The sequence below is a fragment of the Sinohyriopsis cumingii genome, chromosome 5 (assembly GCF_028554795.1).
Source record: "Sinohyriopsis cumingii isolate HCF-2022 chromosome 5, ASM2855479v2, whole genome shotgun sequence".
Classification (NCBI taxonomy): domain Eukaryota; kingdom Metazoa; phylum Mollusca; class Bivalvia; order Unionida; family Unionidae; genus Sinohyriopsis; species Sinohyriopsis cumingii.
This window is the reverse complement of record NC_142965.1, coordinates 146086235-146107293: the sequence shown is the minus strand read 5'-3', so window position 1 is coordinate 146107293 and position 21059 is coordinate 146086235. Positions and strand designations below refer to the sequence as shown.

The 21059-nt window shown below is 37.8% G+C and overlaps 2 protein-coding genes across 2 annotated transcripts; both read right to left on the bottom strand.

Moving 5' to 3' along the window:
* Window positions 1-10003: 10003 nt before the first annotated feature.
* On the bottom strand, window positions 10004-10513 carry LOC149800414 (uncharacterized). The gene has a single exon (XM_089958433.1). The coding sequence runs from the start codon at window positions 10511-10513 to the stop codon at window positions 10004-10006; it is 510 nt and encodes a 169-aa protein (XP_089814559.1).
* Window positions 10514-11948: 1435 nt separating this feature from the next.
* LOC149800413 (protein CFDP2-like) lies at window positions 11949-12521 on the bottom strand. The gene has a single exon (XM_089958432.1). The coding sequence runs from the start codon at window positions 12519-12521 to the stop codon at window positions 11949-11951; it is 573 nt and encodes a 190-aa protein (XP_089814558.1).
* Window positions 12522-21059: the final 8538 nt, after the last annotated feature.

Sequence of the window (21059 nt, the reverse complement as noted above, 5' to 3'; positions counted from 1 at the left end):
TGCCCTCTCGCCCTGATTGTAGTTATTTACTGTTAATATTATGGTGTAAGATTATGCTATAGATAAAACTTCACAAAAAATGACCTTCAGATGAAAAACAAAATGTCGTCCGCACAGTTCATTGATGTTAAAACATATTCCAGATTAGTATCCTCTAACCGTTTACAGTGAAAACGATGACAACGTTAAAAATGAAGGAAGGAAATCCATTATTTATAAATGCAGTGACAATGAAACAGATAGAATAACATCTCTAATACACAAAGATTTAAGGAAAAAGAATTTCGTATATATATATATATATATATATATATATATATATATATATATATATATATATATATATATATATATATATATATATATTGAATTTACTGGTTTGTTTGTTTAAAGACCTTGTCATAAATTGAATTAATTTCTGGTTTACTTTACTAACATTTTCTAATTTCACTTTATGTAAACAACTAATGTATGGTTTCGTTATTCTTTGCTTGTGTGTTTAATCTCAGAATTATTATTAATAGAAGACGTAAAGATGTTTATTTGAGTCAGGGTTTTAGACTTTGAGTTTTCAGCATAGTGTCTCATTATTTCACATTCATACAATTAATATAAATTTATTCAGGGATCTATAAATATCAGTCGACTATCTATTATCATGTGTATTGTTATTTTTACCAATGTAACTTCTAAAGCGAGGAATACCCAATATGTTTAGGGTAAAAACTGATATGAAATTTAAACTGTAATTAATGCTAATGAGTACTATTAATATAATTTTCAGACGAATTTTCTAACAATTATTTTGTATTACACAGTTGAACAATCCATGCAAGATAAAAACATATCTAACAAAATAGAATCTAAAAGAAAAAAAGCTGGTAATATTATTGATAGTGTTTAATACCACGCATATCATTTCCCGTCAAGTAATCAACAGTTCAGTGACCTAGCACACAGCTGCAGTTTTTAAACAAAACTTGCCTGAACTAATACAGCCCATCCATGTACAACCAGGTAAAAGTCCCAGTCTAAGTATTATCCATGTACAACCAGGTAAAAGTCCCAGTCTAAGTATTATCCATGTACAACCAGGTTAAAGTCCCAGTCTAAGTATTATCCATGTACAACCATGTTAAAGTCCCAGTCTAAGTATTATCCATACTCTCATGCCCAATGTAGATGAGATTTGATTTATCGATTACTTAAATCATTCGTTACGGATGGATGCATGGAAGGATGGTTTAATAAATAAATTGACAATAATTACTGAAAAGAAAAATAATTTTTTTACATTCCGAAACCTGATAATAAATGTAAAGCCCATTAGTCTAAATTTAGATTTCCATGTACTTGTATATATCGACATATGTGTAGGTTCTAAAAATCAGCGAAGGTCACTATTATTAACGAAGGACTTTCAGTTTATGTTTGCGCATGCCCAGTTTAGTTTAAATTATTCGAGAAATTGCGAGGTTTCACTTGAGGGGCTACACATGTTAACTACCCTATAAATGGTCTAAACATTTTCAGGAACAATGACACTCCGCCGCGAAGTATCAATAGCAAATAAAGATTCTCAATGTATTACATACAATCATCTTTTATCCTACTTAATGCAATTTTAAGGAAGGCGTGTACGAGTCAGATAAGAATTTTCAAAGATGTAATTTGAATGATGTCGGTTTGCTTCCATCAATACACACACAATAACACACAATGAAAAAGTAAAAGCCAGGTGTGGTAGATTCAAGATAACGATGCCGTTTTGTTTTGTTGCATGTGAGTCACAATATTCGTGAATATTAGTGGTTTGTCGTGCATGACAACATTGATAGTTTGTCATCGGTAGGACACCATCAAATCGATTTAAATATTAATTTTAATATGTTTGTATTGTAAGTAAATAATTTTTTTTAAATATTTTACATTTTCTCAATTTGATTATTTAAGAACTACGGAATAAATCTCTAAAAAGAAAACAAATTTAGTGCAAGAATAAAGAAGTCGTAGGAATATTAATTAAATTTATTTCTTTTGTGATTTATTCTCCTATACAATGCTTTTTATGTGCTATTAAATTTACTCTGGAATATAATTCTAACGAGGCTGACATGAATAACAATGCAACAGACAAAATTATTTTCATGTAATATGTGTCAGTGTAAGTGATGTATTACTGATTTTCAATGTTGGGGTTGATATGGTTGTAAGCACGTTGAGTATTATTGACTTTTGATATGGAAGCTTTACTAAAATTATTGCTCTGTACAGTGGCATCAGAGGTATGACTATGAATGGAAATTACTTCTCATAAAGGTGAAAGAAAGTGATTAAGTGCGTAAAACAAAGTGAAGGATCGAGAGTTGCCATTTTTATCGAAACACTGTAACCTGACTGACGAGGTCTTCCTGTGATATAACGCTTTATTTTTTAAATATTTTTTACGCATGCGCACAGCATGGTAGGTGATTTTTAAGACACAAAACAATGCACATAAAGTGTTAGCCAGGAAATCAATCTAAAAATATATCATGATTAAATAGTCACATTCAGGTGCAAAAGAGAGCTTTTGTTTTCAATAAAATCCTGCAGATACGCAATTGCCGAGTCCCCTTGATTCGCACATGATTTAATTTGATATTAAAATTGCTACTGGCTCTAGACTAAACGAACTGGGACTACATTCATCATTACCTAAATGTAAACAGAGGCTAAAAAAGAAACGTTGTTTCAAAGCTGGCTGGCGTAGAACAGGAAGAAGAATTCCAGTTATCTCCCTTATCTCGACACAACCATTTAAAAAAATTTCGACCGTTAATTTAGATAACCTAATTCAAATCCCAATTAATTCGTCAACCGTTATGTCAACATCCAAGAAATACCTCTGCGCATTGCATTATTCAATGCCCAGTCAGTAGAAAAACAAACAGAAATAGTTAATTTTATCAACGACGAAAATGTTGACATGTTATTCTTGACAGAAACATGGCTAAAAACATCAGGCGATGAGCCCAAGTGTACGGATCTAACACCCACTGGTTACTCCATCAAGTCGTTCCCCCGTAATTCTCGCGGAGGTGGAATTGCTGTCATCACAAAGAACTCCATGATAAAACGTCTGAACTACACCACAACATTCAATTTCGACCATACATCGTTTGAACTAGTCCAAACCACACTCACACTGGAGCAAAGGTCAAAACATTTTTTCTGCCTATACCGCCCTCCTCCTAGTAGAAAAAACAAGCTAGCTGACTCTCTCTTTTTGGAGCAGTTTCCGAATCTCCTGGACTATGGAAATTCGATAGGTGGCAACCTAATTGTTCTTGGAGATTGAACTTTCACTTTGACTGTCCCGGAAACTCAAATACATCAAAACTCCTAGATTCCATTAATGTTTTCAACCTCAAACAGTCAGTTAACCAACCCACCCATAAACATGGTCACATTTTAGACTGGATTCTTCATAGACCTGATGATAACATTCTACGGTCCTCCCTGGTATCCCATGACCTTGCATCAGATCACCTCTGCATTTTATGCCATCTTGAAGTATCAGTCCCTAACCTTCCACCTTTATCTGCTACTAAGAGAAACCTCCGCATGATAAATAGAACCAAATTAATGCATGACATCCAAGCTAACCTAACAACTTGCTTACCTCCTACCGCAGAACAACTCTATAACTGTCTACGTTCATTACTTGACAAACATGCCCCAGCTACCAAGTGCAGAGTATCAATTAAAAAGTATTATCCAATGGTATAGCAGTGTTAGGGACCAGCTTCGCACTGCTAAAAGAGACCGCCGTAAAGCTGACAGGCTCTGGCTTTCCATGAGACTCACTATTCATAAGCAAATCTATGAAGTCGCTAAGAAGAACGTCACAAATATAGTCCATGCAGCGAAATCATCCCACTACACTACTAAGATCATGGAAAGTTTCAGCTGCAAAGAGCTCTTCGAGATTACTAACAAGCTAATGTAAAGGAACAAATCAACACCACTTCCAACTACCTTCTCTCCAGTCGACCTTCCGGACATGTCTGCAAATTTATTCCGTGACAAAGTACAAACCATTAGAGATAAGCTTGACACCAGAATTTCAATTGACTCGTCGTCACCATACAGTTGGGATACAGAATTTGAGCGGCAACCATTAGCAAAATTTGAACCTGTCTCTATGGATTTCGTATGTGCAATCGTGTTGAAGAGTGCACCAAAGTCATGTGAACTTGATCCAATTCCAACATCACTGCTGCTTGAGTGCTTAGGTCCAGTATTGCCTTCCCTAACTGATGTTATTAATACCTCTCTCTCTCATCTGGGGAATTCCCATCATTTTTCAAAACTGCCATTGTAAAGCCTCTGCTGAAGAAACCAACACTAGACCATAACCATTTAAAGAACTACCGCCCAGTTTCTAATCTCCCATTCATTTCAAAAATCTCAGAAAAGGTTGTTCTATCCCAGCTTGTATCTCATCTAAATTCAAACAAGCTTTTTAGCAATGTACAATCTGCATATCGCCCTTGCCACAGTACTGAAACTACTCTTTTAAAAGTAGTTAATGACATTTTCTCTGCATTGGATAGTGGAAAGATTACAGTCCTCACCCTCCTTGATTTGTCTGCAGAATTTGACACAATAGACCATGATATATTACTTCACCGTCTCCAGCATGTATTTGGCATTCATGATACAGCCTTACTGTGGTTCAAGTCCTACTTGGTCAAATTGACACAAATTGTATCTGCAAATGGAATACATTCCAACCCAGTTGATCCATGTTGTGGTGTTCCACAGGGGTCTGTTCATGGACCTGTTCTCTTCATTCTGTACACTCAGTCGCTCTCAAGTGTCATAGATCATCATCCAGTGTCTCATCAATTGTACGCTGATGACACGCAAATATACAAAACTAGCCACCCAAGTGAAGTTGATGCTACCATCCAAGGTGTAGAGAGGTGCATTTCTGATGTGAAATCATGGATGACATGTAACAAGCTGCAGATGAATGAGGACAAAACTGAGGCCATTCTGATCACAACACAAAGACTTTCTCATTCACATCCTTTACCTCAAACAATAAATATCAGCAACACCAACATTAAATTCACACAGTCAGTACAAAACCTAGGTGTTACTCTGGACAGTACTCTCATATTTTTACCAACATGTCATGAACATATGCAAGTCTGCATATCTTGAGCTTAGACGCATCAGCTCAATTAGCAAATATCTTTCAGTTGATGTCACTAAAACACTTGTGTGTTTATTAGTACTTTCAAGACTGGACTATTGTAACTCAGTTCTGTCTGGTTCATCTCAATATCTACTGCAGAAACTTCAAAAAGTTCAAAACACAGCTACTCGGATCATACTTAGAGTGCCACGATCAGAGCACACCTCCCCGCTGCTCTGTACCCTACACTGGCTATCCATTCGATCCAGAATCAAACACAAAATTTGTTCTCTGTGCTACATTTCACTGTCGGACTCCAACATACCTATCTGATCTCACTCATGTGTACACACCAGCAATATACTTACACTCCGCGTCTGACAATCGTATACTCGTTACTCCAAGTATGAAAACAAAGTCATATGGACAGCGTTCTTTTGCATACCAGGGCCCAGCAACGTGGAATGAATTGCCCACTGAACTTAGACACAAAGACACAGTGATCACATTCAAGAGGGCTCTCAAAACTCACTTATTTCGACAGCAAGAGCAAACTTAAAGACCTAATAATGTTTCCTACCTGAAATATTCTCAACATGTTTTTTATTTTATTTTAATGTTTTTCTAATTTCACGTTGTTTGTTTTTGTAATAATATTATTATGTTTCTTATCTTATAGGTGTTGTCTAAGTTGTAAAACGCTTAGAGCTTCTAAAGATTAGGCGCTTTACAAAGTCCTCATTATTATTATTATTATTATTATTATTATTATTATATGAAAAGATTCGTTATGCAATTAACTTACCTATTCATACACAATATATGTTGAATTTGAAGCATTAATGAGCCTTTAAAAATGAACTAAGAGTGACCTTTATTGCCATATGTTATGCGGTAGTTTGTTTAGAAGCCCTAATGTAAACAAACAACTCGAGGGATCATAGTTATGTTAGGTAGGCGGAGCTTTTTCTTTCTGTTCCATGGCAAGCAATTGGTTCCAATTAAGTAGGGAGGTTTCGATCAACTAAGTCCATCGGCAAATGAGCAATGGTTAAATTTATATTATGATTGAAAACTAATCCCTCCAATCTAATGTTAATCACTTCATTATGACGTCATTATTGGACTATATATTACTGGTGAAGCAAATCATTGATATTAACTGAAGAAGCAGCTTGAAGTATGGTTGTTAGCGTTTGTCTCAAGAGTCTAACCCAAGTGAAATTAAGTAATCAAAAGTATAGACAATTGCCCAATTTCATTTCGCGCTGTCTGAAAAGAATTATTCTCAAAGCATTCACCAGCAGGGAAGAAAGAAAAGTATATACTATGAAAACTCTGAAATGACTGATCAGGAAATCCAGCAATTTGAATCATATATTTTGTTAATATATTACTGCAATTTACTTTCAATTATTATTCCTATGTTAAGCTTTGTTTAAAAAATAAAACAAATCTCAGGTATATTAACATGGGTTCGCATTTGCAAATGTTAGTGAAATCACATCTGAATATATATTACATGAGCTGTCTATCTATCTGTCTGTCTGTCTGTCTATCTGTCTATATATCTATCTATTTATCTATCTATCTATCTATCATCTATCTATCTATCTGTCTGTCTGTCTGTCTATCTGTCTATATATCGATCTATCGATCTATCTATCTATCGATCTATCGATCTATCTATCTATCTATCTATAGAGGAATCATTCTTACCACCAACATGAAAGTGTACCGTGCTGCAGTGCTTACCACCCTCCTTTATGCCAGCGAGACGTGGAATTTATATTGCAGACATCGCTGACACCTCAAACAATTTCAAATCAGCTTTCTCCAAAAGAGACCCTTGTTCTAGGCCGTTCCTACGGGCATATCAAGAGACCCTTGCTCTAGACAGTCCAATTGGCATGGCAAGATCACATCTTGCACCCGCGTAGCATAACAGCAGAACATTGCTGATGCGCAGAGAAAATGTGTCGCTCGCAAGGCCAGAGCTGACAACACCTCTACTCTTATACCTACCCTTGTGTGCTCCACATGCGGGAGAGACTTCCGTGCCCAGATTTGCCTCACAAGTCATCCCCGTACACAACCAATAACTGAAGCAGTGGTCGTGATCGACACCTATGGAAAACATTATTATATAATTTTATACATGACGGCATCAAAGTCAGATCCGTTCAGATACTGGATGCAGATTCAACTCTTTCCAGTGGACACTAGTACTTGTCCATTGAGAGTTATGAACAAATATATAGCAATTTTTTCAAGCCTACATATTCACTACTTACATTAGGCATATTTATATATTTTCTAGAGTAGTTTTTTTTTTCTTTTTAAAGCTGATATATCTGTCACTACATGTGCTAGGCTATTTAAATTAAAAGTTCAATTGTCACTAATTCCAGACAAGAGCTGCCACTTTGGTAGCTAATGAAGGAATCGAGGATTTACTAACAAAATCGTTGGGACGTTGGATCTCAGATTCGTTATATCGGAACTTTACACCACGCCATTAAAACTCCCATGCGGTTAGGTATATATATATCCATTCAAGACGCTTGTCATAATATAAACAGATTGATGTGCTTCATTTATTCTGTAACGGATTTTTCCAGTTCAGTACGTGAAAGAATATATTCTTCTATAGTGTTCGTACATTTTTGTGAGGTAGGTGTATAGAGCTTGTCAGAGTATTACTCTTGGATACGAACATTCTGCTTGTGCGGACGTATTACTCTTCGTAACGAACATTGAAGTACCTTCTACGGAAGCTTTCCCCTCGGAATGTGAGTGTATAGATTCCTCCTACGGATGCATGTATCATGGATGTGAGCCTTCATATTCTTTCTACGGATTCATGTTTCTTGGAGTTGAGCTCTTGTATTCCTTCTATACACTTATTAAATAGGTTGTATAATATTCGAATGCACTATGCCGGGTGTTATACACCATAGAACATCAGGTACTCTTTATTCGTAAATCATATAGCACAGTCAATACAATCAGCATTATATATACTGGGAGCCATTCTTTGCGTATCTAAATCATGTATTTCAGTCGGTCAAGTTTATGAGCTACCGAGATACAGAATATAACATTCTTACAAATTATTAGGATTCCATCATTGTCTTCTCACTGCTCAATAACTATGCAGAGTGAGTGTATTCTTCCTTACAGTGTATGCCATTCAGAGCATTTTTTGTTTTCATGTTGAATATATATATATATATATATATATATATATATATATATATATATATATATATATATATATATATATATATATATATATATATATATACATACATCGATTAATATAGGATGCAAATCGAACTAGACTAATTTAGTCTGCATTATTATTTGTAACCTCCAAACAATTCTGTTTCTTGTTCGGTTGCATGTAAATCTAACTCCACTAGCTCATTTACCGTCTTCCGTATACATATCATTGAGATAACTGGACCTCTGTGATGTCAATTTAGGGCTAATAGTAACATAATTAAAGTATCCTTTCTTCCATGCAAGCCCGTACCTCCGCCGAATACCAATCAAGTTGTTCACATACCATCATGTGGCGTCGATTGGAAATTACCAGCGTGTGGCGTCGATTGGAAATTACCAGCATGTGGCGTCGATTGGAAATTATGGTCAGGATAACTTCCTATACATGTCTCAAAAACATCTGAAATTCTGCATACAGATGTATCAAACAGTGTTTCCCTACCACCAACCAAAAGCGGTTGAGATACGTATAATGCCATTTGATCTTTTTATTAAGAAATAGTGCTATCAAAATGTTTGTATGCTTACTCTTTATTACTGTTTATTATGCCACAAATATTGTATGTAAAGTTCACCTGTCTGTCAGGCCATCTAGCTGTATATGGACGTTGGGTACAGTAGTCATTTCAATCAATAATCCATCATTATATCAATATTTGTATATTCTGTATGTTCCCATACATACATACATGCATACATGCATACTTACGTTCGTACGTACATCCTTATAAACGTACGTACATTCGTAGATATACTTACTTACATACATACAAACATACATATATAGATATATAGATACGTGCATACATACACGCATACATACATGCATGCATACATACATACATACATACATACGTACGTGCATGCGTACGTGCGTGTGTGCGTGCGTGCATACATACATACATACATACATACATACGTTGTTTTATGGCTTGACCTCGCTTTCGAAGATTAGGAAGGGGGATGGTCATGTCTATTTCACGCGCGCTGGTGGCTTAGCAGCCTAATACGTGACAGGCACTTCCGTCCACAAAGGCTGCAGGCGAATCTCTGGGTTCTGGTGGGTGCTGCCGATGGTTCTCGGTTTATTCATTGCCCGTCTGTTTTGTTCACAAATGGCAGCGGCCTGGTGAACTGTACGTCATCAGCCTTCACGGTCAGCAGATTGTGATGCCCATTGACAGTAATCGATGCCACAGGTGGTGAGGTTCTTTTTCAAGGAGTTGTTATAACTCTTTCGACGTGCCTCTCTATCACGGTGGCCAGTTGACACCTCACCATACAGTGTTATATTTGGCAGACGATGATCCTCCATCCTGGACACGTGCCCTGACCAGCGAAGCTGTATCTTCATGAGCGTGGCCTCAACGCTGGTTATCCCTGATTGTTTGAGGACTTTAGCGTTGGAGACGAAGTTACTCCAGTAGATGTCGACTATTGTGCAGAGGCAGAGCTGATGGAAGCGTTCAAGAAGGCGGAACTGGCGACTGTAGGTGACCCAAGATTCGGCGCCATATATGAGGGTGGTCAGTACGACAGCTCTGTAGACGCTGATTTTGTATCTCTCTTGAGACTTGCGTTGTGCCAGACTCGTTTATAGAGCCTACCGAAGGCGCTGTTTGCCTTGGCCAGTCTGTTCTCTATTTCTGTGTCGATCGTGGCATCAGAGGATATCACACAGCCCAGGTAGGTGAACTGGTGGACTACGTCTTGCACTGTCTGGTTTATGAAGATCCTTGGTGGTCGGTTCTCTTCCTTTGGAGCAGGCTGGTGAAATATCTCAGTTTTCTTTAGGCTGATCTCAAGACCAAAGAGCTGGCAAGCCTCTGAAAAGCAGAATGGTACGCGTTGTGATGCAGCGTCCGTGTGGACAACAAGGGCGGCGTCGTCTGCAAAGAGAAGTGTCCTAATAAGTTTTTCAACGGCCTTCATGTGGACATGAAGTCTCCTTAAGTTGAAGAGCTTGCCATCAGTACGAAATCGGATATGGATGCCAACTTTATCATCAAGGTCTTCTGTTGCTGTTTGGATCATCATGCTGACGAAGATTGAGAACAGTGTGGGGGGGCCAAAACGCAGCCCTGTCTCAATCCATTTGCAATGGAGAAGGTCTGTGGCAGGTCGCTATTGTTTCTTACCTGACCAAGCTGGTTTTCATGTATCTGGATGACCATGTCAGGAATTTAGGAGGACATGCGAGCTTTTCAGGGATTTTCCACAGTCCAGTTCTGCTCACCTTATCAAACGCCTTCGTCATGTCCACAAATGTGATATACAGTCCTTTGTTTTGTTCTCGGCATTTTTCCAGGATATGTCTCAGGACGAACACAATGTCAGTTGTGCCCCATATTGGCTCTGAAGTCACACTGACTCTCCTGAGCATGTTTTCTGCAATGGTGGGCACCAGTCTGTTTAGCAACACTATAGCAAGGATTTTGCCTGCAATGGAGAGCAGATTTATCCCATGCTTGTTTCAGCAGTCAGACCTTTCCCCCTTGTTTTTGTACAAGGTGATGAGGGTTGAATCTCGGAGGTCTTGTGGGAGTTTCCTCGTTCCCAGCAGCAAAGGAAGAACTCTTGGAGTTTAGTGTGCAATGATAGGCCACCTCACTTCCATATCTCTGGTGGGTTACCATCTTTTCCTGCAGCCTTTACTGTCTTCTACTGTTCTATGGCGTTTACAGTCTCTTGCACTGTGGGTGTCTCATCAAGTTCCATCTTAGGTGGCTGTTGTGGAATGCGATCAATAGCTGCCTCCTGGACTGTACAGCTACAGCTAGTGATGAAGAGGGTGTGAAAGAGCTCTGACCAGCGGTTCAGACTAGATTCCCTGTCAGTGAGTGGGTCTTGGCCATCTGCACTCCGTAGGGGGTTCTGTATTTGGAAGGGACCATACACTGCTTTTAGCGCTTCATAGAACCCCTTGTGGCCACCAGTGTCAGCGTACAGTTGGGTTCTTTCTGAAAGTTTTGTCCACCATTCATTTTGTATATCTCGGAGACTGCACTAGAGGGAGCTGCAGATAAGGCGAAAGGCTGCTTTCTTCTGTGGACATGATAGTTGTGCGAGATTGGCTTAGTACGTTGATCTTGTTTTAGCAAGCAGTTCTTGGATTTCTTGGTTGTTTTCATCAAACCAGTCTTTGTTTTTCTTAGTGGAGAATCCAAGAATTGCTTCTGAGGTTTGCAGAATGGCAGCCTTGATGTCATTCCACATCTCTTCCGGAGGTATATCTGGCAGAAACGTAAGTTCTTCAAGTCTAGACTGCAGGCTGTCTTCAAAATCTGCCTTTGTTGTCTGGGCCTGGGCTTGAAGTGGAAGTTGAGCTTGCATCGGACAAAAGGATGGTCTGTGTGGCACTCTGCACTGGACGTCATCCTGGCATGAAATACATCTTTTAAGTCCCTCAGGCGTAATATGATCTAATCAATTAGTTGCAAGTATTTTGATCTAGGATGCATCCAGATCGTTTTCATGCTTTCTGCTGAAATACGGTGTTTGTGATGGTGAGCTGTAATTCTGCGCAAAATTCAAGAAGTAGGCGCCCATTGCCATTGCAGCCACCCATGCCATGTTTCCCAATGACGGCTTTCCAGGCTTCGGAGACTCGGCCCACTCTGGCATTGAATTCTCTGAGGATGATTTTTTTGTCGCTCTCTAGCACGCTCTTGAGAAGTCTGTGCATGTCAGCGTAGAATTTATACTTTTCAAAAGGATCTGCCTTGGGTGTTGAAGCATATACACTGAAGAGTGTGGCGTGTTGTTGGTTCCCTAATGTCAGACGCATGGTGTAACCAGCGGGAAGGTTTGTTATCTTGGTGGCGATTGAGTCCTTGACAAATAAACCGACTCCTGAAAGTTGTTTTTCAGTCTTTGGTTTTCCTGGCCAGTAGAGAGTGTATCCAGCGCCGAGTTCTCTCAGACTTCCCTCTTCTGAAAGGCGGACGCCGTTAAGTGCAGCAATGTCAACACCAAGGCGAGAGAGTTCGTGTGCGATTAAGGCAGAGCATTGTTCTGGTCTGTTGCTGTCGGTTGATTCTAGCATTGTTCAGATGTTCCAACAAACCAGTTCTAGTCTTTAAACACGGTGTGAATCTGGTGGGGCATGCCTTGTTTTTCTGTTAAGTTTCGACCGCGTTGGAAGATGCCCGTTGGCTGCGGAAGGCCAACTGGGGGTGGGAGTAACGAAACAAACTTTGGTTAGGCAACCTTTCCTAGGCCCCCCTCTATGCGTAACAAGCAGTACTGTTCGTAGAAAAGGCTGCTTGGTCACTCAGGCTGTTGCCGGGTGATGGCGTCGTCTCCGGATCAACACCAGACGGCCAGAGGCCTGATTCGCCTGCATGCAGGATTGGGACTGCGGCTTCCATTAACATCTTTCACCTACCGTTTTCACCCCATTCCCATCGCTGCTGGGCTTGATAGGGTCAAACGTAAACAGCAGGCAGTAAAAAGTTTCGTCATGCCTGCGCAATGGAGCTTTTAGGTGGACTGCAGTCTGCGAAAACTGGCCCCACCCTTTAAACCTGGGGTTCATCCGCCATTGCCCAGCAAGCCAGGACGGTGCCAGCGAGGTCCACAGGCAGTAGGTTTTATTTATATCGGAGTTTTCCTCTCCTAGGCAGATGGCCAACCATGACTGAAGAGATCTGCCTTCCCTGCAATTTCGAACCATAGCTGATCTGCCACAGCCGCAATCCACTAATACATATGGTGCGCCCCGTTCCCGAACACTTGGCCGTTGATCTGTAGAGACCTTCCGCCCTAGCCGGTGACTTCCATGTAGAAGTTCATACGCCTAGTGATGCAGTGTTAACATCACCCCCTCAACGTCGTTTTCCCGCCAGCTGAAGCGGTGTACCGGGGTATGCCAGGAATGATTCCTTCTTGGAGGCAGACGTGAGACGTGCACATACATACATACATAGATGCATGCATGCATACATACATATGCACACATACATACATACATACATACATACATACATACATACATACATACATACATACATATACACATTCGTACATACATATTAATTATAGACATTCACGTTATTCACTTGCTTTGATCAAATGTGGGCTTTATGCAATATGCTTTCTTTCAAATATGCTTGGTTCCAAGTATAAGTGGGGAGGGCAACAAAGAGATATAAATTAGACGATTAATATAGACAGTCGCTACTTTTTCAGTCTGAATCCACATTTGTAGTCCATTTAATAAATATATGTAGATCAGCATAACTAAACTATATTAACAGAGAGAATCCGAATGTGAATATAATATTTTCCTTTCCACGCATTACAATTTAGTCGATTCTACACCACAGGATTCAATTTGCTCCATCAGAAAAAATTTCTTCGTTAGGGCGTCCAACATCCTCTTTAACTCAGAGTTGTCTTCAGTATTATCAACGCCTAAAGTAATCATATATATATACATATATATATATATATATATATATATATATATATATATATATATATATATATATATATATATATATATATATTAGTTAACGTACTAGAAGATCAGAAAAATATCCATGCTTTATTCATTCGAGCGTTTTCGTATCATCTTTAAGGATGCTTTTCTTCCAAATTTTAAAGTCTTTCCCTTATATAAATTATTAAGTAACAGGAAATCGTTAGTGGAAGAAAATGAACTCTATATCATACGTACTTTACAACCGAACCTTAATAAATCAAGCTAATTCTTTATAAAAATTAAAACGTGATTACTTTTACATTGTATCAATTCACTGATACAATTTTACCTCACAGCGACTTAATAACTTTTCAGTGATGTTAATTTTTATAAATCAAATATATAATCTAAATTCATTGCGAATTGTGTAACACTAACAAAATCTGTTGGTAATATTCGTGAACACGAAAAGTGGCGTCGAATTTATGCTAATGATATCATCTATGGAATTTCTTTGAGGCAATTGAAAATCAATTTAAATGTCAAATATTCACCTTTCTAGTAGACCGGCTAATAAATGATGCAAACTGAGATAGCTTATAATCAGAATAGTAAAAGCAACAACAGATTACATTATTACATTGTTGCTTACCCTTTCCAAATTTTGATTTGAAGTCTTGCTCTTTCTTCAACAATTTCTTCATTAGTTGTTCCTTTTCGTCTAGAACCGTCAATTTTCTTTTCAGTTCTGATAGATCTGATCCGAAATCAGGGCCTGTTTTGTAGAATATAGTTACAGCTAAAACGACTGTTACTTTTTCAACGAAAGCCAAGTCATGAAACGTTACAGTATTGTTAACTCATTAAACATTGGCGTTGCGTTTACGTGGCAGGAGGTAGTAGCCTGCTGCCGAGCTCTGTAGCGTTAAGGTCATGTAGGATACACTGACGTGGGTGGTATTATAGAAATGTAGACAGATGTAGCTATACAATGATACCAAATAATCTGGAAGTTCTCATTGCACTACAAAATGCATAGGGAAAAACCTACTTTTCTGGACCCGTCTTTTTTTTCCACCCAAAATTCACCCATGGTCGGAATCCGATTTTGTGTCAGGATTTTAGACTTTTTGGCCTCAGCTCTAAAGCAGACCGGTCTGAACTGCACACAGGTAGGTGAAACTTGAAAAAAGTAGGATAAGGTGGGCATTGGGACTAAAGAGTTGTCTCGATACGAAAATGATGGTCCGTTAAGCAAAATAAAATCTCCAACTTTTAATCTTCTGCTCATGCGCCAGCAATTTAACCAATGAAGAACAGTGTTTCTAACACAATTAGGCTAATGGAAAATCTCTTGAAAGTCGATGTATTATGTATTCAGAAATATCAACCAAAATGCGTTTCCTACTCGCATTTCCGGCGAAAGTGACCAAAGACTTCCTGGGGTTAATGAGTTAATGAATGCAGTTTTATGACGTTAACAAATTTGAATATTCATTGCGTATTTAATCATTTTTGCATCCATATTGCACATAAATTACAAATTTAGCCATTCCTTGACAATTTGTAAAAGGAGTTTCTTGTTCCTTGTCCAACAGCAATACCAAATGAACACCAATTACTCATGACGTAAACGTTTATCATGGACACTAGCTCAGGGACTGCAATGATATAAATGATGTTAGGCAAAATGAAAAGGATACGAGATATATAAGTCATCGTCACAAAAAATGCTCATTTGCTGTAGCAATCTGGCTGTTTTCATGGCTATTGAATATTTCACGCATTACAAATGTACCGTCAGCTGTAAAATTTTCATAGCATTTGTATTCATTAAAAGTTATTTGAGGTCTGTTTCAATCAAGATTCAGGTGTCAAGTCGAAAGGATACTTGAACCTGTGACGTTTTTTATTGACACCTTGCCCTCCTGAGAAATATATTTAATATGTAATTAATTAAATCTCATATGCGTGGTATCAATAGGTTTGGCTTATGTTTGGCTGGAAAGCCACACAACGTCAATTCTATACATGAACGCCACACAACGTCAATTCCTAAACACCTCGACTAGTAATATCATAATAACCTTGAAAATCTCTCTTCATACATGATATCTACTAAGAACCTCTATAAACGGCATGGAACATCCCCCCTCCTTTTAGAACATTTTGAAGAAGAAAAAAATATTTAAAAAATCAAAGAAAAAAAAAAAATAAAAACAAAAAATCGCAAGAGACACCAGGCAATTGCAACAAGAAACCAACGATGTAAAGCAAGCAGGACCGTTCCCGAGCTCTCCTTCCCACTAATGACAGCCAGCCATTCAACTGTAGAGACCTTTATGGACCCACAGATTGAGGCCAAACTATTAGGGTTCCTTGAATCCATAAAAGCCTGGGGGAGGTGGCACCAACCCCTTCCCCAAGAACAACTAGCAGGCTGCGGTGCAGTCAGAAAAAAGTGGCACATGCACAATTGTGCGTACGCCACTATAATTAAACTCAACAACAAAACGTCAATTCTATACATGAACGCCACACAACGTCAATTCTATACATGAAAGATTACTTACAATTTTTCCGCTTAAATATTATATACACGTTTCTGAAGCTAGGTGATGTGCACATGTTTCTAATCCAGATGTTAGTTATGCATTTTGATGTATAATGGTAGGTACCAAGTATATTATAAATCAAAGTAAGCGTTGCATGTTGTTGATGATAAAAATATTTTGTATTTTCCTCCTGTCTTAACTCACCATCACTTTATGAATATATTACCGAAGCAAATTATTGGCAATTTTTCTTACAGAATGCAGCTAATCGTCAATAGCTGAAAATAAACGGTTTCTCATGCAATTCCAGTATTGAGAGAATGGTTGTTGATCGAGTTCCATTTGTTCAACGATGGCACAATTTAATCTGCTGTAAACAATGACTATAAATATCACCTACAACCGTTTGTTCAGAGAAAGATGAGATTTTGTTCTTAGAACAATTCATTTTGCAAATGCACATGAATGTGAGTTAAACGTGTTCGTGTACATTTCGGGTGTAGGTCATGGATACAGGTAGAAATAGACCACAGCGCTGATAAATTGTGAGATCAATTTTCAGTCTGCTGTGACGCTGATTACGCCATACTTAACTTATTCGCATTACACCCCCGCTTTGTCCGTTATTGAGCCCGTTTATGATAAAATAAGAAAAGAAGTTCCCAGTTGTGTTCCCGTACAGGTAAAGTTTATTTTTCTTGATCATGTTTCTTTTATGTGGATTGTATGGAAGTGTATTGGATCATCAAAATGTATGCATCTTATTGCGTTCCCCTCTCTTTCTCATTCTCTCTCTCTCTTTTTATCTACCTGCCTGTCTCTCTAGTCGTTTATACTTACTGCAATAGGCAAGACATAGTTTTTAACATATGTCCATTTGTCCCTGGCAATGAAGCTTCATCTTCCAATTAAATGCTTTGCCCATATGCTGGTACAGTCGCACTTGGTAAACTACGTACATGTGCGAATTAAAGCTCTTTGTACAAGCTAAAACAGCTTAAAATTATACAAGGTGTCCATGCTAAGACACAAGACCCACAACGCCGATATAGACCTGGAAGGCGCTGTAATGGCTGTCGCTATCAAGCAGCTCCAAAGACGGATGCCTATGGGGAAAAAGAAACTCCTATATGCGTTCACGGAACAGTATGTTACCCTATATGTGTTGGCATGGCCTCTGACTAATGCTTTGTCGTGGATCAAAATACCTGTTGTTGGTATTTCAACCAGTAAGTCAATGATCTGGTACATCACGATGACCTTGTTCTGTTGACGTTGGCTTCGCAAGTCTTCCCACTAAAGATCCTTTAGCATGGTTGTGACGCTACTGGCTCGTCGATAATCGTTGTGACAAAATCTTGCTTTCCGTTTCTTGACTCTTTCTAGTTCGGCTGCATTGGTTTTGGAGTGTGGTTACTATACTGTGGGAGCGCATTTGAGCTGTGGGCGTACGAGCATCTTGAAGCAACATGCCTTGATGTGTCATGGGCAGGATGACATGTTTCTTTACAGAAAATATATCGTCTGATTGGCATTTTTAGTTACAGAGTCTATGTGAGATATCCAAGATAGCTTGCTGTCCAAAAACACACAAATTACTTGGCTCTATTGGTCTCGTTCAAGATTTGCTCGTGGATAGAATTGGAGGTGTTAATGACCTTTCGTTTTCTGGTTATGCCTATATATTCGCACTTGGTAGAGTTGAAATTCATTTTCCTATTCCTCTTCCAATCAGGTAACTTACTGAGGTCTTCTTGAAGGAACATGCATCTTCTTGGGAAACAGAAACTCTGTAGAGTAGACAATCGTCGGCCAAGAGTCTAACTGTAGAGGAAACGATGGCAGGTCGTTGATACATGCCAGAAATAGTAGAGGCCCTATAGCAATGTTACCGATGGGACAGCTAAGGACACTGGAGAGAGTGATTATACAAACCCGTAAAGCACGACCTGTTGGTTTTTATCTACTAGGAAGCTCTGAGCATATTCAAACGTTCGCGGTTGCTGATGCAATAGCGTGGAGCTTGATTGCAAGACTTTACCAAACGTTTCGCTGAAGTCCACTTGATTGCAAGACTTTACCAAACGTTTCGCTGAAGTCCACTTGATTGCAAGACTTTACCAAACGTTTCGCTGAAGTCCACTTGATTGCAAGACTTTACCAAACGTTTCGCTGAAGTCCACTTGATTGCAAGACTTTACCAAACGTTTCGCTGAAGTCCACCTTGATTGCAAGACTTTACCAAACGTTTCGCTGAAGTCCACTTGATTGCAAGACTTTACCAAACGTTTCGCTGAAGTCCACTTGATTGCAAGACTTTACCAAACGTTTCGCTGAAGTCCACTTGATTGCAAGACTTTACCAAACGTTTCGCTGAAGTCCACTTGATTGCAAGACTTTACCAAACGTTTCGCTGAAGTCCACCTTGATTGCAAGACTTTACCAAACGTTTCGCTGAAGTCCACTTGATTGCAAGACTTTACCAAACGTTTCGCTGAAGTCCACTTGATTGCAAGACTTTACCAAACGTTTCGCTGAAGTCCACCTTGATTGCATTTATCTGCTGTTTATTGTTAAACCCGAGTGCAATGTCGTGATATTAGTAATTAGCTGCGTCTAAAAAGATCTTTTCCTTCTTAAGCCGTTTTATTGGTCACAAAGGATGATATTCTGTTATTGATGCTTCATCCAGTGGCTGTTGACAATATGTTCCATGTCCTTACAGAAAACCGACGTTAAGGACATTGGTCTATTGTTGGCAGTACTATTCTTGTCTGATAAAACCTATTATTGTCGCATTAGTTTGACATCAGACATTGAAAGCAGGTACTTTAGTGATATGTGCTAAAGTTCTAATACACCAGGTCCGTCTTTATCAGCTACAGACAGGTCTTTTTATCATTATTCATTTTTCATTTTTGCATATGTTTTTATTTATTCCTCAGAATAGCCTATTGATAGTCATGCTACTATTGGAGCAGCCAGTGTCCTGCAGAGAGAGAGAGAGACAGAGACAAAGACAGAGATAGAAACAGAGAGACAACATGTATACTTTCTTGCGTCCTTTGTATTGTAAGTTTCGCTTGAAAAAAATGTAATACCTAGAACTTTAAAATTCTGACCATGAATTTTCTAAAATACTGTGTAGGCATAATTACGTTCTCCGTATTCTTTCTTCAGGTTCTCTTCTTTCCTTTGCAATTCTCTTAAAACGTGTCCCTTTTCTTCTATACGATTCGATTCTCTTCGGAAACCAGCAATTTCTTCCGCCAGTTTTACTTGTTCTAGATCTTCGAGAGAATAATAATAATAATAATAATAATAATAATAATGATAGGGAAAATAATAATAACTATAACAATAAGGATAATAGTAAGGATCTTAATAATGATAATAATAATAATAATAATAATAATAATAATAATAATAATAATGATAATAATCATAGGGATAATAATAATAATAGTAAGGATAATAATAATAATAATAATAATTATAATAATAATAATGATAATAATAATAATAATAACAATAATAGGGATAATAATAATAATAGTAATAGAAAGGATAATAATAACAATAATAATAATAATAATAATGATACTACTACTACTACTACTACTACTACTAATAATAATAATAATAATAATAATAATAATGATAATAATACGACGATGAAGACATGCTTTCTTCTCCTTCTACTTATTGTTTTGCCAAACAAATTCTGCGTACATTTTGTAAGACAATTTTATAGGTTAGGAAAATCGAAAACTTATTTATGAAACATTATTCAGTATATGATTAAATATATTAACCTCTATGAACCTTAATTATTTATTTATTTTGATTTTCTGTTTCTTCTTGATTTACATTTACTTTTGATCTTGTTTTGATTTTTTCCGTCTCATGGTTATGTTGTGCCTTGGTTTTGATTGCTGTAGCAGGGATATTCATTAAAACCTTCGCAAAAAAAGTTGAAAGTTTCTTTTGCAACAAAGTTATCAAGGTCACTGCAATTTGTCTTCTGTAAGAAAAGAAAAAAAGAAAAAAAAGGTCTTTTTCAAAAATAATATTTGTATTAATTGGTTGTAAATATTGATACCTCGAATGCTTTGGAAAGTTAGTTTCGCTGGGTTGGCCCGCCGTCTTCTAAGATGTCTTTTTAGTCGTCTTTTGGGACTCTGCAGTCTGAATTCTTTTTGTAGCCCAGAATAAGTAACAGATTAATACAAATGACAAACCATGAACAGAACAGAACTAAAACTATGACATGTCCTAAATTGATAAAAAGCCCAATTCGTTATATCAGTTTTAGATTTTAATAATCGGGCCATGCGAGTTTGAACCTTTGGCTTTACATAGAAAAGAACCAAAAAGAAAATACTTTGTCATTTGAATGCAAGATGACGATGACATAAACGTGTTTTGTAAACCTTATTTTGAGCGTCTATTAAATTGGCTAAACAGACATTGCGTTTTTTACCTTTTTGATTTAAGCAAAACGACACATATGGAAGAGTAGAACGTTCACGAGCGTGAATTTTTTAATGTGAACTGGTTAGCAATAATATTATGATGACAAAGTGACTAAAACCGAAAAAGT